This window comes from Stenella coeruleoalba (assembly GCF_951394435.1).
Source record: "Stenella coeruleoalba genome assembly, chromosome: 3".
NCBI classification, from domain to species: domain Eukaryota; kingdom Metazoa; phylum Chordata; class Mammalia; order Artiodactyla; family Delphinidae; genus Stenella; species Stenella coeruleoalba.
In genome coordinates this window covers 43,227,938-43,253,150 of record NC_137148.1, presented here as the reverse complement: position 1 = coordinate 43,253,150, position 25,213 = coordinate 43,227,938, and the positions used below count along the sequence as shown (strand labels likewise).

Below are 25,213 nucleotides of genomic sequence, written 5' to 3'. Positions count from 1 at the left end.
AAACAGAGTGACTCTATCGAGTGAGACTTCGGCCTCCTTAGCAACATTTCTAAGCAAACAGCTAGAGGTTTCTCTTCCATTAACCTGCTTAGTAACCTCAAATTTTGTTTTTCTAACTGTACAAGAAACTTTGGAGAGCCAAGTTCAACTAGATTTCTCACAAGGATTTCCTCTCAGAAAAATTAATGCAATGAAAATTATCTTCTAAACCCTCCAGAGTCTGCCAGGAAGGGGAGGAGGAGAGCAGTGAGATTGCTGGAGCCAGGCCTCTATGACGTGTGCCAATTTAATTCAAACCACAGGGCTTCACTTGAACTTGGCCAATAATTCATGAGTTGAAAATAGAAGGAAAGGGTATGTGGCCAAAGTTAGAACTTTTTAAAAATACTTTTGAGATGTTCAGCAAATTCACCATCCACAGATATTTAAAAGCACTGTGGGTTGGGCTTGTATCAGATTTTCTTTTCTGTATTTTCCCAAATCCATTGCATTACTGAGGGAGTGGCCACAATCCAGATGCAATTGAATGTAAATCCTCCACTCTTTCCAGTTGAGGTGGAAATCTAAAAACAAAACAAATGCAATTCAGAGAAAGAAAAAATTTCAAAAATATCAACTCTAGATTTCAAAAGTAAAGACCAAAATTATTCTAATGTGTGGACACCTATGGTAAGACCATGTCTACCAGCTAATACTAGCTTAAATACATTCAACTGGAATAACAGGGTGAGGAATGCCTTTACATTTTTCATCTGGGCAAGGTAGGCTAGAAAACTTGCCTCTTAGAGAGGCAGGGAAGAGGGATAAAAGGAAGAGCATTCTCCCTGCACAGTTATGGGGAGGGTCTTAACAGACGTTGGTCATTCAGAGATATTTCCTCAGGCTTCTGGTGACCAAGAATAGCATCCAAGGACTCTGAGATGCCAGAAGACCACAGAAGAAGGCTTCCTAAATCATCCCTAAAATGAAAGCTTCTCATGAATGGGGATCACATCTCTATTTTAGTTATCATATGACTGATGAATAAATAAAGTCATTGCTACAGATTAACCTAAGCATGCTAGAAATGCCTGATACTCACCAAATTCCCATCATGATATGCATGAAAATAAAATTTAAAGTAGCCTGAAAACTAAAAATAAAAGGAAAACATAGGACAAAGTCAGAAATGGGGGTGTATGCACTAACCAGGAATGGGATTGTGCAGACTGGGAAGGGGAGGAGGAAAGGAATACTCACTGTGGTGTCAGAAGGCTTCCATCACCTGCTTCACCATTTTGCCAAAAGTTGGATTTGTCCATTTGGGCACTTGACATTTAGTGTTTAACAAACCAGTATCTGTTACTGGCTACTGACTATATGAGTAGCACTGTTTTGGCGCTGTGAGAGACAGAAGACATATCTTTCAGATCATACCTTCTGGGAACCTAAAACTTGGTGATGGACTCTTGGGTTATATAACAATGATGGTAACAATGAAAATAATGATAATGGCTTCTCTGGGTGCTTCAGTATTCCATGCTCTTCAGTGTGGCCATGCTTCCTTTCCTCCTCCTCTACCCTCTTTCAAACTGTGCCCCATCAATCCTGCTGAAAGTAAGGAATATGGCTCAGCCAGTCAGCTAAACAGCCTTTCCTAAAGATCACTCCAAGATCTTATAAAATAGCACAGTCCAATAGAAATAAAATGCAGTCCATGTGTGTAGTATTAATTTTTCTAGTAATCATATTCAAAAATAAGTAGAAAGAAACAGGTAAAATTAATTTTAGTGATATACTGTATTTAACACAATTTATCTAAAATATTATCATCATCATATAAAATTAACATAAAATTTATTAAGGGGACATTTTGTGTTGTTTTTTTTCATACTAAGTCTTCAAAATCCAGTAGGTATTTTACACTTAAAGCACATCTTAATTTGGAGTAGCCACATTTTAAATGCTCAATAGCCACATATATTAGCTGATAGCTACCTTATTGAACAGTACAGCTCTAGAAGCTCTGAAATGACCACTTAAAAGGATCCAATTAAAATCTCAAAAAAAAAAAACCAGTCTTTTTAAGAGCACTAATCCTATTTATGAGGGCTCCACCCTCATGACCTAATTACCTCCCAAAGGCCACACCTCCAAATACCATTATACAGGGGACTAGGTTTCAACACATGAATTTTGGGGGAACGCAAACATTCAGTCTATAGCAGGCACTGTGGAAACATGAAAAAACCTGAATTATTTAAGTTGGTATTGATTAAAATGATAATTGAAATTAACATATCATGAATCTTAATGAAAAGTTTTAAATAGAGAAGATATTGACCAAACTACTTTGAGAATGCAAAGTACTGTTTAGTTATTGGCCTTTATGTCAATTTTAAAATAAGAAGGTTCAAAAAAATTATGTGCCAGTTACCATAAAATTTAAATTTAATCTACACTTACCTGTCACCTTAGCATTATAGAGTCTGCTTAATAATGGGAAAAGCGATAGAATATTGAAAGTTTTATTTGGTAGATCCAAGAACTTCTGACTTTACAACCTTTTATTTGTTATAAGAATTTACAGATTTTAGAAAGTTTGTGGTAGAGAACTATATTTGTTCACTTAAAGTTGTAACCATGTTTGTTTTAAGAGATTGATTTTTCTCGTGAGTCTTATGAATAATTAACCTACTAACTGATTTCTTTGGTCTCCTTTTAATTAACCAGGAAGAAAGACTATGCATATCCTTCTAAAATCAGAAACAAACCTAAAGGCATTTTTCAGTAAAATAGTTAAGTGACTTCAACAGATTGCTTTAAAACCAATGCATAATCTCAGTTTTTCACAATAGCACTTTACATATATTACTGGGTTTTAACTCTGACAACAACCCTACGAGATTAGTATTTTTTATTCTCGTTTATAACTGTGGTTAAGTAATTTGCTCAGTATCACAAAGCTAGAAATGTGCTGAACTGGAACTTAAACTCAGGGCTGTGTCATGTCCAAGCCCCCATCACTGCCTACATAGCCGCCATTATAGTTCCCACTTCCGTAACTTGAGCACGTTGCGGAGAAGCCTCTGGTTTCACCCGAATAAAATGTAGGACTACGTAAAACCTCTCTGTAAATGTACGCTAGGTTTACAACACTATCAGAATATCATTAAAACATAGAAGCACATCTGAAATTCTCAAATATATGGTTTCTTGTTTACATGGGAAAATGTCAAGGTCATCAGAAGTCCTCACCAGAAAGTTCTTAATAAGGAATTACCCCAATAAGTGATGGTTAATTGGGTCCTAATGCAACATTGTCAGTGAACAAATCATCAACTTTGGCAAGGAAAGTCCTCCAGTGAAGTCCTTCTTTCACTAAATATTTATTAGCACTTCCTCTGCTTCATTCTGAATTGGACTGGAGTCACAGAGTGGGCAAAGCAGACAAGGGCCCTGTCCTCACGAAGTTTACCCTCTACTGGAGAAGTGTCTTAATTTGAGTTTTCCCAGAAGCAGATCCTGGAACAATGATTCCAATGCAAGTAGCTTATTGAGAAGTGCAGGAAATACCATGGGGTAGGAAGGGTGGGTGGGGAGATGTCATACAGGTAGGGAATGGCAGCCCATAAAAAGTGTGTTATTAAACCAGTTATCACAGGTGGCAGTGGAGCTTATTTCTTAAAGGGTAACATTGGGAAATGGAGTAAAACAGCACACCTCAGAATCATTACATCTAAAGGCAAGGCAGCTGGTGTCTATAGGCCAGCTCCCAAGGGTCACTGGTTGAGGGTTGCTGTGGGTTGGGGAAGGGGGTGATTAGCTCCCTGGCACTTCTGGCCTAGCCCACAGAGCTGGCAAAGTGACCTTCTGTATTCTGGGAAAATGCCCTCAGACCAAGACACAGACACAGATATTTGAAAGTCAGCTGAAACACATTGAAAAGTCTGGGGAACAACAGCATAGACTACAAGGAGACAGATAATGAAGATATAATGAAGTACAAGTTAATTACAGAGAGTGACAGTTACAAGAAGGGAAAAATGAGGACATTTTATTAACTGTAATTAGGGTTGGGCAGGGAGGCAACTGCTGCTTTACATGGAATATAGAGGTTGGGTAAGGCCTCTCTGAGCCGAGACCTGGATGGTAGGAGGAAGCCCGCCATGGGAAGAGTCAAAGGAAGAGGGACTTAAACCAGCCCTGTGCAAGGTGTGGGCCACAGCTGGTGCCAGTCCAGGAACTGCTTGTCACCAGTTCGAGACAAGGTATGTTCAAAAACTGAGAGTACTTCTAAACGTAACCATTTAGAAATTGTTACAGCAATTAGACATTGCCACACCTCCAAGCCTGTGGTAATGGACTTGTCTCTGTGAACGTGGTGTAGACCACTTTGGGTGCTGTCAAACTTGTGTGGAAAGTCAGGCACAGTAGGACAGTGTTAAATACATGATATTTTAAGGTTAGTTCATGCACTATAATCTAATTGTGTATACAGATCTCAGAAAAATAAGCACTTATTTATTTTTCTTTCTTCTTTCCTTCCCCAATCCCCTTCCCTCTGGCAACCACCTGTTTGTTCTCTGTATCTGTGAGTCTTTTTCTATTTTGTTATGTTTGTTCATTTGTTTTTTAGGTTCCACATATAAGTGAAATCAATACAGTATTTGTCTTTCTCTGTATGACTTATTTCACTTAACATAATACCCTCCAGGCCCATCCTGTTGTCTCAAATGACAAGAGTTTTTTGGTTTTTTTAAATTTATTTTTGACTGCGTTGGGTCTTCATTGCTGCACTTAGGCTTTCTCTAGTTGTGGTGAATGGGGGCTACTCTTTGTTGCGGTGCACAGGCTCTAGGTGCGTGGGCTCAGTAGTTGTGGCTCATGGGCTCTAGAGCGCAGGCTCAGTAGTTGTGGCACACGAGGTTAGTTGCTCCGCAGCATGTGGGATCTTCCTGGACCAGGGCTCGAACCTGTGTCCCCTGCATTGGCAGGAGGATTCTTAACCACCGCACCACCAGGGAAGTCCTCAAATGACAAGAGTTCATTTTTATGGCTGGGTAATACTTCATTCTATATATACCACATCTTCTTTATCCATTCATCTGTTGATGGGCACTTAGGTAGTTTCCATATCTTGGCTATTGTAAATAATGCAGCAATGAACATAGGAGTACATGTATCTTTTTGAATTAGTGGGGTTTTTTTTCCTTCAGATAAATACCCAGGAATGGAATTGCTGGATCATATGGTAGCTCTATTTTTAATTTTTTGAGGAGTCTCCATTACTGTTTTCCACAGTAGCTGTACCAATTAACATTCCCACCAATAGTGTACAAGGGTTTCCTTTTCTCCACATCCTTCCCAACACTTGTTATCTGATGTCTTTTGGATAATAGCCACTCTGACAGGTGTGAGGTGATATCTCATTGTGGTTTTGATTTGCATTTCCCTGATGATTAGTTATGTTGTGCATCTTTTCATGTGGCTGTTGGCTATCTGTAAATCTTCTTTGGGAAAATGCCTATTCAGATCCTCTGCCATTTTTTAAATAGGTTGTGTGATTTTTTTATGTTAATTGAGTTGTACGAGGTCTTTGTATATTTTGGATATTAGCCACTTATCAGATATATCATTTGCAAGTATCTTCTCCCATACAGTAGGTGACCTTTTCCTTTTGTAGATAGTTTCTTTCACTGTGCAAAAATTTTTTTAGTTTGATATAGTCACATCTGTTTATTTTTGCTTTGGTTTCCCTTGCCTGAGGAGAGATAGCCAAAAAAACAATACTACAACCTTTGTCAAAGAGAGTACTACCTATGTTTTCTTCACCCTTATTTATTTTTAAAACTTGCTATTTTCAACCATTTTAATTTTTAACAAGTGTGTTTTAAAACATATTTTAGGATAATATTATTAGTTAAATTATAGAAGTAAAATTTATATTGTTTGTTCTTTCAGGTTTATTGAGGTATGATTTAGTAATCTTCTCCTTTTGGAGGGGTTTTAGTTCTCTGAGTTTGTCAAGTGAATAGAGAGTGTATAACCATCACCACAGTCAAGATAGAGAGTATTTCCATCACTCCAGAAGTTCTCTCTGGCCTCTTTGTAGTTTATTCCCTCCCTGCTGGAAAGCACTCCTCTGGTTTCTATCTCTGTATCTTTTGCCAGGATGCCTTCTAAAGAGAATCTTGCGGTATGTAGTCTTTTGTGTCTGGCTTCTTTCACTCAATCAAGTGCATTTAAGATCCACTCATTTCTTGCATGTATCAGTGCTTCATTCCTTCTCATTGCTGAGTAGTATTCATCATATAGATGTACCACAGCTTGTTCATTCATTTACCGGTTGATGAACATTTGGGTAGTTTCCAATTTGGAGTGATAATAGAATTGCTATAAACATTCACATATAGGTATTTGTGAAAACATATGTTTTCATTTCTCTTAAGTAAATGCCAGGGAGTTGGATTGCTGGGCCATATTTATGTTTACTTTATAAGAAACAGCCAAACTGTTTTCCAAAATAGCTGGGTTATTTTGCCTTCCCATCAGCAATGTGTCAGAGTTCTATCATCACCAGCACACAGTGTGTTTTTAGCTTTTTTAAAGCCATTCCAATAGGTGTGTAGTGGTATTTCATTGTGATTTTAATTTATACTTTCCAATGAGTAATAATGCTGAGCATCTTTTCATAGACTTATTTGCCATCTATATGTTTTCTTTGGTGACATGTCTGTTCAAATCTTTGTGCTTTTTAAAATTAGGGTTTTTTTATTACTAGGTTTTGATAATTCTTTGTGTATTCTGGATACCAATCCTTTATCAGATACGTTTTACAAATATTTTCTTCCTGTCTGTGGTTTGTCTTTTTGTTTTCTCACCAGCATCTCTTAAAGAACAAGAAGTTTTTAATTATGACAAAGTACAATCACAGTGGCTGCTGTGATTGAGGAAATAAATTTTTTATTTTATTAAATTTTAACTTAAATAGCAATATGTAGCTAGTGATGACCATATTGGACAGCACAGCCTATTAATGCCTAAATGTACTTTCAATGAACAGCGTGTACATTTTAAAAATTCTTTGATTATTCTATGTTTTGATTACATCTTTTGATGTAACTTTATGCTTGTTTGAATCTAATAATAAAGATTGGGGGTTGCATTCTGTAAATCTTATTTTTTTCTTTTTCAGTTATTAATTTTCATTATATTTTATTAATGTATCAGTTCCATGATGCTTTGGAAATTTAAAAACCTGGTCCTTCACCACAGGTAGTCTGAAAAGCCCTGAACTAGACAGATGTTGTACATGGGCAAAGTCTCCTGTCTCCCTGATGGGGATATTCCTCATTATTAACCCACAAAGTGGCATTCTAGAGAAGGAAGCGACAGATGGGGTAAAGGAATGAAAGACTATTTTAGAAAATGTGGTCAGAGAAAGCCTCTGTGAAATGGTGACGTTTGAACTGGGGAAAGAACATTCCAAGTGGTGGGATATAATAGCAAAGTTTTGGGAGTTTGGGAAAGGGCATGGCATGTTCGAGGAACAGAAAGCAGACCAGTGTGGCCGGATGTGAGAACGGAGGGAGGGTGGTGAGAGGTGAGCTGGAGAGGCAGCACAGAGCCCGATTTTGCAGTCACACAGACCTTCTCCTCTCTTCCCCTCCTACGTTGTAGATAAGAATTAATGAACCACAGGCACCTGGTATGTGTGAAAAGTGTGTGAATATGTCTGAATAAGGGCCTTATTCAAAACGCACTTGAAAAAAACAACCAAATGTTATCTTACACTTGGCTTTGGTTGTATAGAAAGAATTATCTCTATGTTTGCAGCCTGGGAAGTGGACTGAACAATAATAACTCTCACAAGAATTTAGGGGGTGGGGTCCCCATACCACAGATTAAGACACTGAGGCTCAAAAAGTTATATAATTTGCCCAAATCACACAGTTAACAAGAAATAGACTCAAACTCATGTCCTCTCCACTCTATTTGACTACCTTTTTTCAAAATGAGTCCAAAACAGCCCTTTTACAAGTGTGAAATTGTCTACATTTTAATTTGGTTTTGGTAATGATATAAATGGGCACAGAAATATAACAGTTATAGAGACTGCATCTATTTTGAGAAGTCCTCCTCTGTGTTAGTTTCTTGAAGCTTCTGTAACAAATTAGCACAGACTTGGTGGCTGAGAACCCAGAAATTTATTTTCTCACAATTCTGGAAACCAGAAGTTCAAAATCAAGGTGTCAGCAGCACCATACTATCTCTGAAGGCTCAAGGGGCAATCTGTTCCTTGCCTCTTCCAGCTTCTAGTGGCTCCAAGTGTACCTTGGCTTGTGGCTGCATCATTCCTATCTCCGGTCACATGAGCTCCACTTCACTATGTGTGTCTCTTATAAGGACACTTGTCATTGAATTTAGGGCCCACTCAGATAATCTAGGGTGAGTTCAACTTGAGATCCTTAATTTGATTACATAGGCCAAGACCCCTTTTCCAAATAAGGTCACATTCACAGATTCTGAAAATTAAGATGTGGATGCATCTTTGGGGTGGAAGGGCACCACTGAACCCACCACACCCTCCCTGCGCTTCAGCCTGGAAACTCTTCCCAAGCAGTCAGTTGGGGACTCATCAGGCTCAGCTCTCTTGTTTCTTTTCTCCCAGGGATCTCTGGCCTGCACTGCCTGCTGTCTGAAAAATATCATTTCAAATATTTTGCTTAGTTTTCTAGCTGTTTAAGCAGGAGGGTAAATCCAGTCCCTATTACTCCAGCATAGCCAGAAGCAGAAGCTGCACCAAAGTGAAGTTCATTGAGCATAAAGACCTTTCCTGTCTTACTGATGGCTGCATCATCAGTGCCTATCAAAATGACTGGAGCATAGTAATATTTCCATAGCAACTGATGAATTAATGAACAAATGAATTAAAAGGAGGTTAATCTATTCAGTTGGCGGAAAAGTGCCTTTGGTTTTTAAGTAAAAATAAAAGACACATTTTTCATTTTCACCAAGAACTTCATTGAACAACGTATTCACCCTTTTGTTCCACTACCTTCTGCCATTTTTCAGGCAACTTCATAATTCCATCTTCCCAAAACTTTTTATCTTTTTTGAGCAAAGAACTGTTCCAGGTGCCTTTTACAGTCTTCCAGGGAATCGAAAATTTTTCCATTAAGAGAATTTTGTAAAGAGCAAAATAAATGGAAATCCAAAGGTGCAATGTTTGGTGAATATGGCGGATGAATCAGAACTTCCCAGCCAAGCTGTAACAGTTTTTGCCTCATCAAAGAAACATGCGGTCTTGCGTTATCCTGATGGAAGATTATGCGTTTTCTGTTGACTGATTCTGGACGCTTTTCTTCGAGTGCTGCTTTCAGTTGGTCTAATTGGGAGCAGCACTTGTTGGGATTAACCGTTTGGGTTCCCAGAAGGAGCTCATAATAGAGGACGCCCTTCCAACCCCACCATTGACACAACATCACCTTTGGATGAAGACCGGCCTTTGGTGTGGTTGGTGGTGGCTCATTTCGCTTGCCCCATGATCTCTTCTGCTCCACATTATTGTACAGTATCCACTTTTCATCACCCGTGACAATTTGTTTCAAAAACAGAACGTTTTCATTACGTTTCAGTAGAGAATTGCATGCGGAAATACGGTCAAGAAGGTTTTTTTCGCTTGACTTAGGTGGAACCCAAACATCAAAGCGACTTACATAACCAAGCTGGGGCAAATGATTTTCAACGCTTGATTTGGGTATTTTGAGGACGTCGGCTATCTCCCGTGTGGTATAACGCTGATTGTTCTCAATTAATGTCTCAACTTGATTGCTATAAACTTCAATTGGTCTACCCAACCCTGGAGCATCGTCCAGCGAGAAATCTCCAGCATGAAACTTCGCAAACCACTTTTGACATGTTTGATCAGTCACAGCACCTTCTCCATACACTGCACAAATCTTTTTTTCCCTTTGTTTTTACCTTTCTTGAAATAATAAAGCATAATATATCGAAAATGTTGCTTTTTTTCTTCCATCTTCAATATTAAAATGCCTACACAAAAATTCACCAACTTTGAGAGAGTGGCATGGACATATATACAGTACCAAATGTAAAATAGATAGCTAGTGGGAAGCAGCCGCATAGCACAGGGGGATCAGCTCGGTGCTTTGTGACCACCTAGAGGGGTGGGATAGGGAGGGTGGGAGGGAGATGCAAGAGGGAGGGGATATGGGGATCTATGTGTACGTATAGCTGATTCACTTTGTTATACAGCAGAAACTAACACACCACTGTAAAGCAATTATACTCCAATAAAGATGTTAAAAAAAATTCACCAACTTTGATGTCTTTTTTTAAATGCACGCTGATAATGACAGCTGTTACAATACAATCTAACAAAATTGTTTCAAATAAAGTTAAAGACAACTAAGTGCTGCTAGAGCCATCTTACAGGAAGAAACGAACGAACATTTTGACCAACCAAATAAATCCTTGATTTTGCTCGAATCCTTGATTTTGCTTGTGTTTGGGACCAAGTGACCACAGCTCCTCTTACCTCAGTCAGTTAGGTGAGCTTAAGCCATCTCTCCTTAACTGAATATCTGCTAGTGTAAGCCAAAGTGTCTTCACCAATTCACTCTCGGCCTCCAAAGTCTGGCTTTCATGGTTAATGCAAAAAAAAAAAAAAAAAAAACCAGCACTGGGAAATTTAAGAAATTTATCTACGGAGCACATTTTGCGTAATGATTTATAAGAAGTAGGTTCTGCCCGTGTTTTAAATAAAATGAACACAGGGTGTTTGTAGGGGAAAGGCTGATGTGAGGAAGGTAAGTGGGTCCTAGTATTGTCACAAGGGAACTGAGCCCAGACAGTCTGTTGATGGGGAAAATATGAGAGGCAAGAGATAAGAAAGAAGCCTGTCTATGGAAAAACACAATCCATATCAGTAGATCAAAACAAATGTGGCCATATACGAAGAAAAATGGTTTCTGCTTTTATTTCCATAGTCACACACTAATTAAGTTAAAAAAATTTATTATCATTATCAACAGCATTTACAAGATCATCTTCTATATGACTATTTGACTTATCCAAAAACCTGATTGTCTTGATTGTAGAGCTTTGTTTTGAATTTATTATACCAGATTTTTAATAACAATTATAAAACAACAGGCTTGTTTTAATAAGCCTAAAAATACAGAGGTAGATAAAGAACAAGATAGAAATCTCCTACTTGAATTGCAATCCCCTGAGGTAACCAATATTAACAGTATATCTTCATACATCTTCCTCTGTTCCTGTGAACATACATGAACATATTTACATATACAGTGGGTGGTTGCTGGTTTTATAAAGATGTGAACAAATGAAATATATAACTTTTTTCATTTAATAATAGATTAGAGTCATCCTACCAGATAAATTCATATAGATTTACTTCAGAGTTTTAAATCTAGGGTATGAATTTACTACCATTTATTCAACTGCTCCTCAAGTGATATACATTTGGGTGATTTGAGGTTTTTCCACAGCATATAATACTGCACTAAACACCCTTGTGATTGCACACTGTTTTAATTTTATCGCCATGGATATCTGAGCCCTGAAATCCAACCTTTCAAATGCTACTTCCTTCCCCCCATCCTCCCTGTCATTTGGAGAAAAGAGCTGAAGGGAGACTAAAGATGAGCTGTGAAAGCCAGTAATTACTCCATACAGCACATGGCCAGCAGCCTCCTGCTACAATATTTACGTGCTATTCCGTTGAGATGGCACTCTGCTCACATGACCCAAATGCAGTTCTCACTCCACCAAGAACACAGCTGAATCCAAACTGCATTGGCAGCTTTGCACATGCTCCGTCTGGCCCTGTGAATCCTCACTCACCCATTGAGATTTCTTTTGGTTTAAAACAACACACCAGCTGCTGAGGCTCCGTTACCTCCAGTATTTTTCTGGCCCAGATCCAAGGCAGGTGGCCCTCTATGAAAACCATTTTTCAAGGTTTGAGCTTTTTTTTTCTATATTTGTTGGGGGATAGAGTGTGTATAATATTTACACGTGGGTATAGCTGATGAGTGAGACCATAGGAAGTAACTCTTTTTCCTGTCAGGTATTACAGGAATAACATTTACCTATTTCCATCATTTGCCTTGACAAAGACCGGCAGCTCTAATGCACACTTAATTCTCAAACAGAGGTCTTGGCACGGGATGCTGTAACTGACTGTTGTGTTGACTGTAATGTGTAAGATGGTGTTTTCTCCTCTCTAGAGACCTGGATGCTTTTTGCCATTCTGGTGGTAAATGATGAGACAGGCAACCATGGATTTCAGCACTCCATCTGTGTTTGATCAGCAAAAAGGTAAAAACGCTGCTTTAACTCACCCTTGGTTCTTTGCATCTTTAGTCCAACGGTAGGGATTTGCACTTGTACAGGGAGAGAGAGTAATGTGTGTGTGTGTCTGTGTGTGGGTGTGGGTGTGTGGGTGTGATGTGGGAAGAGGATTTCACATAGGAAACAAACCTGTTCTAAATGTTCACTTCTCATTTGATAAGCATTTAGAAGGGAAAAATAAGCTTATGGTCTATTAGTCTTGCTAAAGTGCTCCTACCTACAAATTTTAAAAATTGGGTTTCAAGCACACCAGCTATTTCAGATAGTATCATCTTTATTCTCATTAGCTTTTTGTTCAAATCTTTAAAATACATACATTATAATAAGTAACATAAACCCAATATCTCATTGCTATAGTTTCATAAATATCTCGATTCCCTTCAGGAATATATGTTGCCCAGATTTATGCTGTAGTTGATATATTATCTCATCCGAGGTTGTGTAATGACTTATCACTATGTTATTATTTGCAGTGAAAGGATATATCTTTCTTACTCATAATTCCCAGTGTGGAAGTAATTTTCCACACAAAACGATTGCTGTGAAATTGATCCATCCTTATAAAAAACATGTATTCAGCCATTCAGTCTGTGCCTGTACATTTTGCATATGAAGTGTGTGCGTGTGTGCATATATATGTATATTATATATATACCTATGTGTAATTATGCATCTTTTCTCTGTAAGTACAGAAAATTTCCATTCTTTAAATGTAAGTAATATTTTAGGAGATTTTTTAAAAACATATCTGATATCTAAACCACTTTCAATACCCTCTGAGTATTCCTCAGAATCCTAAGATCCTTTGGTCATTTACCTGTTTTAGCTACACCGTGAAAATGGTGGTCTGTGAAAGCCTCATTAAGAAAAATCATTGCTTCTTTCCTTTTCCCTTTTCCTGCTCTAGGCCATAGTGTGTTTACTACCTACCCTTCAAGCTACATCTGGTTTCATGGGTGAATTAGTTCAGTGCTTTGTCAGGTTACAGACTTACATTTAGATTTCTGAGTAACTACTGTGTGTGTGTGTGTGTGTGTGTGTGTGTGTGTGTATCTTCAGGATGTGCCAGTTTACACAGCATTGGGCTAGGAACACCATAGAGAAAATGATTGTTACAGTTGTGCCCACCACATCCTTTGTACAGTTTGTATCACTGACGGCAATCAGCAAAAGTGAAAATATGCTTAGATCCAAAGACCTCATACTGGCTAAAAAATGACATTTCTGAGCTGTGCAATTCAAAGAGAAACACAATGGGTTTATTTTTTAAGACTAATTTGAGGGAGCTAGAACTGACTGCAGAGCACTAGCCCCTCGTAATGAATCCATCTGTTCCAGTGTTGTGTCTCCTAACAGGATTGAGCCCAAAACATTGTTAAAATATTAATTTATAATATTTATTTTCTTAAAACACCTTTCATGTGAGCAATTCACAGCTATTTCTCCACCCTAGACCTGATTCTTCCCCTTGTAAGTTAACCCTCTCCCTGACACCTCCATCTCTATTTTTCAATCATTTCTCTCCAGAGGTGCTGTGGTATGGTAGAAATAGCATGGGCGACGTAGGTTAGAATGGCAGAATAACTACCTCTTAGCTGTGTGATCTTAGCAAGTTACCTGACCTCTCTGGGCCTTAATTGCCTCAGCAGTAAAATAAAGGAAACAATGCTCACCTAGCAAGGTTGTTGTGAGAATCTAAAATAATGTACAAAAAGCACCTGTCACATTGCCTGATATGCATTAACTACTTTCAAACTGTGGCTGCTTTTGTTATTATCGTTGCTGTTATAATTATTACCACCCTCGACTGTGAGTTCCTCAAATGTGAAAGACTATTCATCTCTCTATCTCTAGCTTGAATTTAGCAGTCCTCAGAACAAATGAGGGTTTAGTTAAGGCCAGTTGACTATACTACATTAATTATTTTCTTTAGAACTCCAGAGTACCATTTAGAGCAACCCCTAGAACAACAGTTAACTAAATGATACCTGAATAGTTCTATTATCACATTAACCCTTCCACCTTCTTAAAAGCATGAAAGGCCATAATAGGTTTAGACGATTGCATAGCTTCTAAATACCATATTGTTGGGCAAAACCATGGTGAAGTGACTTTCTCCTGAAAAGTTGAGTATGGGTAGGGCTTTAGTAGAGGATTTTCCTTGAATTCCTAATATCCGGGGAATCAAAGCTCTAGTGTCCACTAGCTTTACATGCAGATGTTGACGAAAGACATTACATCTGGAAAGATCTTAGAAGTCTTGTAAGACCGCTGCGACGGCATCGCCTTTATGGAATGTAGACATCAGCATTTAGGTATGACTTTGTGTCCTATTTTATTTTGCCTTCAAAAGAAAAACACTATCAAAAACCAAGGAAGTCCATGGTATTCTCCACAACGGGTTGGCATTTGACTTGTTTGAATTATGTATGGAAAGTCATTGACGGTGGATTGTTCCCGAAGTTGGCTTGATTTTTATTTTTGATTCTGAGCCATTGCATCCTCTACCAGCTGTTAATTCATCATGGGGTGGGGGGGAAGGAAATGTTGCATTGCTGTCCGTAAGCTTTTTTATTATTTTTTAATTAGAATTATTAAAGACTTGGCTTTCTCCTTTCATCACGGTGAGATTACAGATCTACCTGAAATGTAACATTGAAAAGAAAAACTTGGCCACATATAAAAATCACCTAGGCAGTTTTTGAAAATCCTGATGCCTGGATTCCACCACTGGATATTCCAGTTTATTTGGTGAGGGGCATGGCCAGACAAAGCTCCCCAGGAAGTTCTAATGTACAGCAAAGATTGAGAACCGCTCATTCCATCCATCCCCCTAAGATCTCAGATGGGAAAAGTGAAGCACTGAGAGGTTAAAATGGGGGCCAGTTTATGATCATAACACACAGCTAATGAGTAACAGAGGGGACTGAGACCCAGGTGTTCGCTATCCAGACAGCAGACTAAGAAGTTCCTTTCCAAGGGCAATCTCTGGTCTTAACAGCTACTTTGAGGTGGAGGTAGGGCTCAGGCAGCTCTGGCTTATGGTTGCCCAGAGAATGGTCAGCAATGTGCACTTGGAAACTATGATGAATAATGACCTTCAGTTTGGCTCAAACCAAAACCAGGTGGATTTGGTAAGTCTGAGTCCCTCCAATTGCATTTTTCTATTTTTCTCTTTAGCAGAGGTAATAAGACAACCCCATGCCAGGGGCTTGGGGACAGATGGACATTTGCTCTAGTCCAGTCTCAGTCCTCATCCCAGTTGCACGGACTTGGACAGACTGGTTGATCTTCTCATCTGTGAAATGTGGATAATATTATACATTCACAGGGTTGCTAGGAGGCTTAAAGATTGTGTTATCTTCCCGGCCAAGAGGATTCGGCTGTGTCTCTGGCTTGCCCTGTGAAGCTGTGAGGGAGGAAGCCTGGGTCTTCAGAGCTCTCCACTCCGGCTTTGTGCTTCTTACTTTCACCACGGCAACATCTCTCTGGTCCCACGTGTTCTCCCTGGCTGTCTTCCCTCTCAAAGCCCACACGCAGAAAAGGACCTGTAGTAAAATCATTTACTACAGAACACAGAGGTTCCTACTGAAGTTGAGACTTCAGTTATGTAACCAAAGATCCCTGCATGAGGAGGAACCCAGGCCTCAGAGAGAAAATAGAAACGACAAGGGAGGTCCCAAGGGCCTCACCCAGCCCAGCCCTGCCCCAGCTCTGTAAGAAGGGTTTGAGGAAGCTGAGCGGTGTGTCTGCAGGCACCTCTGGGGGGTGTGGCCCACCCTTACAGGTTTTTCTCTGGTAGAGCTGTCGTGAGAATGCGAGGAGGGGCTCGGCCCTCCAGCCCAGATTTATACAGAGCATCGTGTCCTAGGGCTGCTCTAACAAATTACCATAAACTGAGTGGCTTCAGACAAGAGAAATGCAATCTCTCACAGCTCTGGAAGCCAGCAGTATGAAATCAAGATGTCAGCAGGGCGTGTGCTCCTTCCGAAGGCTCTAGGGAAGAGTCCTTCCTTGTCTCCTCCAGCTTCTGACTGCCGTGGCTTCATCACCCCAATCCGCCTCCATCTTCACATGGCCTTTTCCTCTGCATGTGTGTCTGAGAACTCCCTCTGCCTCTCTCTTATAACAGTACATGTGCTTGCATTTAGGGCCCACCCAGATACGCCAGGATAAGCTTCTACTCTCAAAATCCTTAACTCAGTCTTTCAACATGTTAGGTGACATGCACTCTTTTGCCATATGAGGTCCTAGTCACAGGTCCCAGGGACTAGGACATGGATATACCTTCAAGGCCACCATTCAGCCTGCTACTTGGCATGAAAAAAGGTCAGATCTCAAGTTCCTTCTCAGAGGTATACAGTCTCATGGCTGGGTTTTTGGTAAAATCTATTCTCATTTAAGTCAGAAGAAAGGTTGGCATTTGGGGGGTGGGATGGAAAGGGCATAAGATAAAATGGCAAAACTGAGGTTCAAGCCTAAACCTGTCTGACTTCAAAACCCATCTTTTTTCTACTGCAATACTCTTCCTTGATCAACTATACATTTTAATGAAGAAATAAGCCATTAACAAAAATTTAAATTAATGAAGCATATATTTTTACAATCAAGCTGTTATCCCTTGTATTGTGGATTTTTAAAACTCCCACATGCATATGTGCTGGTTTTAATTTCCAACTTTTCATCCAAACTGAGAACACCAAACAAAAAGAATTTAGAGTGCACAGATATGCACTTTGCTGAAAAAGCAAAAGTTAAAATTCTGATGTGACAAAGGAAGAATGCCTCCAAAGGAAGAATAAGCAAATTTTCAAAGGGGTTTGGGAAGAAAGTAGAGAAAAGGCAGGCAAAGGAGACAGGAAAGAGAGGGGATGACTTGGGCTCAGTTGATTTGGGGCACAGACCTTGAATGGGATGAAACCCAGGAACACTGAGAATTCTGTGATTGATTTTCAGATTGGTTGGTCCAGATACAGGAAGATTAGCTGGCAGGTAACCATTCCAGAGGTTCAGAAGCAGATTATCTGCTGCCTGTGGGAAAGTGCTCAGCCTTCTCCCTCTCTTGGCCAAGAAAGAGGAACAGAGGGAAGAAGTAACAGGAGAAGAATTCTTTTTGCAATTTTCTTGCCCACTCAAGACCTAACCCGGGCAAACACGTTGCCTGGAAGCCTGCCCCTCCCCCTCCTCTGCCTCCTTCTTTGTCCTCTTTCCAGCACACAGGACCTTCCCTTCCATCAGCCAGCTCCTGAGAAAGGTTGTGACACATCAATCCACTCCCAGCCCCTCTTCTGGACCTAGCTAGAGGGAAGCCCCTGACTGATCTTATCCAATTACCATTCACTGGCTTAGAGAGCCATGAAACCGAAAGTGATTCAGTGGATTGGGGTTGAGGGGGGTGGTGTCGTTGTCAGCATTCTCCACCATAGGACAACTACAGTGTTCTCGGGAATGGGGCCTCTTCCCTGACTATGCTTCGCAAGAAGGAGAATCTGGGAGTGGTACTCAGAGGGAATGAAGGCCCACCTGGTGAGCCAGATCTCCTGAATCAACCCTGATGTTATGTCCCACAACTTGGCTAGATCAACTTCAGAAGGCAAATCCTCAGCTTAGCCCCTTGTCTGGAAGTCAGCTGGGTCACCACACTGAGCTTTTCCTACCATCTCTATTCATTAACTCCATATTTCTTCAGTAATTATTAAACAACTGTGTTGATGAACTGATATCCATAGATTTTCCCTTTGAGGCAACCATTTGGAATCAAGGATATTTTAATGGAGCCTAAAGGAAGAACCACTAAACTTGTAGCTATTTTTATTCCCAAACAAGTAGAAAAACAAACCTCTCACCCATCCGCAAATATAGGACAAGGTGAGGAGGTAAGGGTCTAGATGCACTGAGGCCCAAGGTTGGTGTAAAAGATGGGTATGGGCTGGACACTGTGTTGCAGAAAGACCACATCCACCCAGGAGTCATGTTTAGCACACTTGTAAGCCTAATAAATAGGTCCGTGTGCTTAATAAGGGCCCTAACTTTGTTTTCTCAATGTAAAATTTTAAAATGTCAGTTGCTTATTGATGAGGCCACTCTTGTTTTATTGGGTCCATTGGGGGAAGAAGTGAAGGGACAATGTTCCAATCTACATGGGAACTATTTCCATTCCTAAAAGTATCCTCAGAATTTAAAAAATATACACATATAACATTTAATAGCATTCTAATGCTTTTTTAACTTTTTGTTTGAAAATAATTTCAAACTTAAGGAAACATTGTAAGATCAGTATAAAGAACACTGTCTTTTACCCAGATTCACCTGTTAACATTTTACCCCATTTGCTTTATTGTTAGCTCTTTCTCTGTGTCCATCTCTACATCTCTTTGTATCTCTCTGTTTCTCTATCTGTCTCTCTGCCTCTTTCTCTATATGTATGTATGTATATGCTTATTTGTGTTTGTGTGTGTGTGTATACATGTGTATGTACTTTTATCTCATCTGCCTGCATTCCAATTTTGTCTATTGATCCAATAATGTCTTTTATAGCATTTTACCCCCAGTACAGGATCCAGTCTAGGATTAGGTACTACATTTAGTTATCAGGCCTTTTTAGTCTCCTTTAACCTGGAACATTTCTTTAGACTTTCTCTGTCTTTTATGACATTGACATTTTTGAACTTATAGTCTCTCTCTTTTTTTAATACCAAGTTCCTCTTTATGGGTTTGTCTGACGCTCCCTCACAGCTAGATTTAGATTATGCATTCCCAGCCAGAACACCACATGGGCGATGTGTCCATCTCAGGTTATCACAATATGGTTTAAATTCTTTTAGATGGTAATTTGATGTTACAGGTGTTGCACTATTAGATATCAACTGGTTCTTACAGAGTTTTTTAAGTACTGGGGTTTCTTTCTAAATGTAAAATTAGCATCACCTTCTTCAAAATATTCAAGCAATACAAGAAAGAATTCAGTATAGGAAGTGTTGTATTCTCTTAACTAGCAAAGGGCTCTGTTCTTCAGAGTCTCTTAGCCCCAGCCTGTTCCCAGCTTCTCGGCTGCCAAGATAAACCCTAGCAACTCAACCTCCATGCGGGGATGGGGAGTAGCTTCCAAATGGAGACAGAGATCAGGCCAAGAATATTAACCAGTAGTAATAATCAGAAGAAGAGCGATAACTCTGGTTTATTAAGCAGCTCCCATTTATTAAACCAGACACTGTGCAAAACTTTCACTCCTATCATCTCACTGGATCCTCAACACAGCCTGTGAGATAGATTCCATTTCTAGTCCATCTGAGGTTACATGACTTATCCAAGGCCACACAGGACAAAGGCAAAGCTCCCATTTTTAACTCTGGTTTCTGACCCCCAAGCCTTCCTCACACTCTTGTTCACCATGAAGTTATACTTTTTGGATTCTTATAACCCACCTCATCAATCCCTTCCTTCATGACTCCTAGCACAAAAGAAAATAAAGGTGATGGCAGCTAGGTTTGCTCAAGTCTCCCCAGGGCTGAGCTTCCATTTGCAATGAGTTCTGCCCAGTAGGCTCAGCTTAGTGACAGGCCGACCTCTTCCATGGTAGGAGTGGATCCAGTCTTATAGCAACCTGCCTTTAGAGCAAAGAAAGACACCAGAATCCTAGGAGGAGGAGGAGGTGGCTAAAAGGGTAGAATTCACTGGAATTTGACCTGTGGAACTGATGTGATGGGAATTGGGAATTTGTAAGGTCAGGTCTTGGCTTCCACCCCAGAAGCTTCTGAAGCCAGGTTCTTTATCATTTTCCTACTCAACCTATTTGTTCTGTGCAGCAACGGGTTAACATTTCTCCAAGAGACATTTCAGAGGGCCCCGACCCTGTAATCAAGGTCACAAATAAATAGCAATTGATAAAGAGGAAAGAGAATTATTTTAACCTTGACATCCTAAGCTTTGATCCTGGGTGACCCCAAGATCATTCCTCTGTTCTCTAACTCACAACAGTAAATCAGAACACAGTTTGGTGTTCAAAAAACAACAACAACAACAAAAACACCTTACTTTTAAGAATCATGAGAGGAACACCTGAAATTCATCTGAAATGACATTTTTATCCTTCTTACTTAGTGCTATTCAAGTCAGCTGACTCAGCATGACCACTACGCAGAGGTCTGGGGATGGGCTCGCAGCTGTCTGCTTTCAGGTGGTCACTGCAGAAGCCGGTCCAGATCCTGGAAGTGTTTTGTCTTAGAATAGTAGTAACTTGTAGAATTGAAAGGAACTCAGCGAATGTGTAATCCAGCTCCCTCACTTTTTACATGTGAACGCTGAAACAGAGGGGTTAGCAGTGGTACAGTGTACTGGACTGTAATGGCCACTGGAGTCACACCAAACAATTCAAGTCCCAGTGCTGCCACTCTTTTTACCGACCCTTTCCAGTCAGGCCCCAGCAAGGGTCCTTCTGCTGGTGTCATTGGAGCCAACAGAATGAGCCTGAGTTTGGTTCAGAAGTAAAGGCGAGTTTTCTTCTTTGCTCAAAGAATGGAGAAACACGAGCTCACTCTCTAGAGGACCCGCTGTCCCTACAGGCTGTGGGCGGGGCTGCTTTATAGGATCTCCTCAGCGGAGGGGGCGGAGCTCTCCCAGGGCGGGCACAGCCGTACCGCTCAGGCTCCAGGGCGCAGGCCCAGAGCAGCGTCTCTGCCCGCGGCCGGCGGCCATCTTGAATTGAGGTGGTGTGTGCAGCAGCGCTTCTGCCCACGCCCAGAGCTGAGGCGTCTCGCAGGGGCGCTTCACCCGAGGAGGAACTCTGGTCTGAAGAGCCAAGTACCAGTACGAGGCCTCTGCTCGCGGCTCCCTGTGAGCAAGTGAAACCAGACTAATCACAAAGGAACAAGAAAAAAGGTTAGACTGTATTTTAATACCCAGATTCTATTTTTCCATGAATTGTTAGTGGGCTATGCTGGTGACACTTACTGTGTGACCCAGCTGTTTAACATCTCTATACCTCACTTTCCTACCTTGTAAATTAAGATGGTGCTATTACAAAGGATTCTTTATAAAGATTGAATTAACGAATACATGCAAAGTACCTGCAACCACTGCTGGCCCATAGTAATCACTCAGTAACTGCGAGAGGGTGTTATGGGTTTGTTATAAAGGTGGTTATAACAGTCTTCAGAGGATTGTTAGAAAGATTCAATGACATAATACATACAAAGCACTTGGAACCATGCCTGGCCCAGAGTAACCACTTAGCAAGTGCTAGTGATTCTTATAGATGACTTACCTAAGGTCATATGGACAACCGGTCTTCCCTGGTCAAGAGAACATCCAACCCTCAAGTTACCCCCCCCCCCGGTAATGAATTCATAGCATAGCACTCCTTTTTTAAATTTTATTTTTTAATTTTTTATATAATTTTTAAAGGTTAATTTCCATTTACAGTTATTACAAAATATTGTCTATATTCCCCATGGGTACAGTATATCCTTGAGCCTATCTTATATACAATAGTTTGTACCTCCTACTGCCCCCTTCCTCCCTACCACCACCCACTGTTAATCACTAGTTTGTTCTCTATATCTGTGAGTCTGCTTCTTTTTTGTTGTATTCACTAGTTTGTTGTCTTTTTTAGATTCCACATATAAGTGATATACAGTCTTTCTCTGTCTGACTTATTTCACTTAGCATAAGGCCCTCCAACTCATCCATGTTGCTGCAAATGTCAACATTTCATTCCTTTTTATGGCTGAGTAGTATTCCATTGTATATATACACCACATCTTCTTTATCATTCATCTGTTGACAGACACTTAGGTTGCTTCTGTATCTTGGCAATTGTAAATAATGCTTTTTGAATTAGTGTTTTTGTTATATTCGGATATAAACCCAGGAGTGGAATTGCTCGGTCGTATGGTAACCCTGTTTTTAGTTTTTTGAGAAACCTCCATACTGTTTTCCACAGTGGCTGCACCAATTTACATTCCCACCAACAGTGTAGATGGGTTTCCTTTTCTCTACATCCTTGACAACATTTGTTACTTGTGTTCTTTTTGACAATGGCCATTCTGGCAGGTGTGAGGTGATGTCTCATTGTGGTTTTGACTTGCATTCCCTGATGATTAGCGATGTTGAGAATCTTTTCTTTTGTGTGTGTATGTACAATTGCTTTTATAAACAGATTTTAGGCTGGAATAAGGAGCTCCTAGTTCATCATGTTGGAGATTGTCCTTGCTGCTATAGGCTGTTGAAGTGTGCCTCCCTTATGATCTGGTTGATGTGGGAATAAGGACCTTGGCATACCGCATTCTCCTCATATAAGGACTGAGGGGTACTCTTGTTGAGTTCAGCAATGATCTGGTTTAAGCTGCTTTCTGATACAATTCTGTTTCTGGGGAATTAACACTGCTGCTCCTGTCATTATCATTGCTTGAACATGCACACACTTTGGTTCCTCTTAGTGGTTCCTTCCTTATTGTGTTTCGTTGCATCCTGAGACTCCTGAAAAACAGGGTTTCTCTTACTCCTTTTGGACTGGGGAGAATGGTGATTGTCCTCTTTATTATCATTCCTTCTTCTTTTCTGCTTATTGTTCAGTGACTGTGTTTCTAATTCCAACAGCATGTCGGTAATTGGGTCTACATTCATATTTAGGACAGAGAATACATTAGTACTGGCCAAAGTGGCCCTGGCAGAATTGGCCGAAGAAGCAAAGCAGGATGATGGTGAGGACCAGAGATGGACCAGTACAGGCCAAAGTTGCCCTGTAAAAACATTCTGGCATGGCATACCTCCCTAGTCCTGGCCCCAAAAGCCTAGAAACCTTGAGTATCTTTTCATGTACCTGTTGGCCATCTGCATTTCCTTTTTGGAAAAATGTCTATTCAGTTCTTCTGCTCTTTTTTTTTTTTTTTGGCTGCGCTGGGTCTTTGTTGCTGCGTGTGGCCTTTCTCTAGTTGTAGTGAGCGGGGGCTACTCTTCATTGCGGTACACGTGCTTCTCATTGCAGTGGCTTCTCTCATTGCAGAGCACAGGCTCTAGGCACTTGGGCTTCAGTAGTTGTGGCACATGGGCTTAGTTGCTCCGCAGTATGCGGAATCTTCCCGGACCAGGGCTCGAACCCGTGTCCCCTGCATTGGCAGGCGGATTCTTAACCAGTGCGCCACCAAGGAAGTCCCTTCTGCCCAGTTTTTAATCAGTTTTTTTTTAATGTTGAGTTATGTGAACTATTTATATATGTTGGATATTAATCCTTTATCAGTCATATCATTTGCAAATATTTTGTCCCATTCAGTAGATTGTCTTTGTCGATGGTTTCCTTTGCTGTGCAAAGCTTTGGAGTTTAATTAGGTCCCATTTGTTTATTTTTGCTTTTATTTCCTTTACTTTAAGAGATAGATCCAAAAAAATATTGCTGTGATTTATGTCAAAGGGTGTTCTGCCTATGTTTTCCTCTAGGAGTTTTATAGTATCCGGTCTCACATTTAGGTCTTTAATCCATTTTGAGTTTAGTTTTGTATATGGTGTTAGAGAATGTTCTGATTTCATTCTTTTACATGTAGCTGTCCAGTTTTCCCAGCACCACTTACTGAAGAGACTGTCTTTTCTCCATTGTATATTCTTGCCTCCTTTGTCATAGATTAATTGACCATAAGTGTCTGGGTTTATTTCTGAGCTCTATATTCTTCTTTTTTTGGCTGCATGCAGGCTTTCTCTAGTTGCAGTGACCGGGGGCTACTCTTGGTTGCTGTGCACAGGCTTCTCATTGCCGTGGCTTCTCTTGTTGCGGAGTATGGGCTCTAGGTGTGCGGGCTTCAGTAGTTGTGGCATGCGGGCTCAGTAGTTGTGGCTCACGGGCTCTAGAACACAGGCTCAGTAGTTGTGGTTCATGGGCTTAGTTGCTTCGTGGCATGTGGGATCTTCCCGGACCAGGGCTCGAACCCGTGTCCCCTGCATTGGCAGGCGGATTCTTAACCAGTGTGCCACCAAGGAAGTCCCTTCTGCCCAGTTTTTAATCAGTTTTTTTTTTAATGTTGAGTTATGTGAACTATTTATATATGTTGAATATTAATCCTTTATCAGTCATATCATTTGCAAATATTTTGTCCCATTCAGTAGATTGTCTTTGTCGATGGTTTCCTTTGCTGTGCAAAGCTTTGGAGTTTAATTAGGTCCCATTTGTTTATTTTTGCTTTTATTTCCTTTACTTTAAGAGATAGATCCAAAAAAATATTGCTGTGATTTATGTCAAAGGGTGTTCTGCCTATGTTTTCCTCTAGGAGTTTTATAGTATCCGGTCTCACATTTAGGTCTTTAATCCATTTTGAGTTTAGTTTTGTATATGGTGTTAGAGAATGTTCTGATTTCATTCTTTTACATGTAGCTGTCCAGTTTTCCCAGCACCACTTACTGAAGAGACTGTCTTTTCTCCATTGTATATTCTTGCCTCCTTTGTCATAGATTAATTGACCATAAGTGTCTGGGTTTATTTCTGAGCTCTATATTCTTCTTTTTTTGGCTGCATGCAGGCTTTCTCTAGTTGCAGTGACCGGGGGCTACTCTTGGTTGCTGTGCACAGGCTTCTCATTGCCGTGGCTTCTCTTGTTGCGGAGTATGGGCTCTAGGTGTGCGGGCTTCAGTAGTTGTGGCATGCGGGCTCAGTAGTTGTGGCTCACGGGCTCTAGAACACAGGCTCAGTAGTTGTGGTTCATGGGCTTAGTTGCTTCGCAGCATGTGGGATCTTCCCAGACCAGGGCTCAAACCCGTGTCCCCTGCATTGGCAGGTGGATTCTTAACCACTGCGCCACCAGGGAAGTCCCATCTGGGCTCTATATTCTTTTCCATTGATCTAGGT

At 40.4% G+C, this 25,213-nt stretch overlaps 1 protein-coding gene across 20 annotated transcripts in view; it reads left to right on the top strand.

Annotated features, from left to right (window-relative positions):
• The window catches only part of ANKRD55 (ankyrin repeat domain 55), a 462,869-nt gene that overhangs the window by 349,193 nt on the left and 88,463 nt on the right, over nucleotides 1-25,213 (top strand). For all 20 annotated transcript variants that reach the window (XM_079916383.1, XM_079916378.1, XM_079916387.1 and 17 more), the window contains one exon: nucleotides 12,261-12,351. In XM_079916383.1, coding sequence (XP_079772509.1) covers nucleotides 12,294-12,351 — 58 coding nt within the window. In that variant the 5' untranslated portion in view covers nucleotides 12,261-12,293. The remainder of the gene's footprint in view (nucleotides 1-12,260; nucleotides 12,352-25,213) is intronic.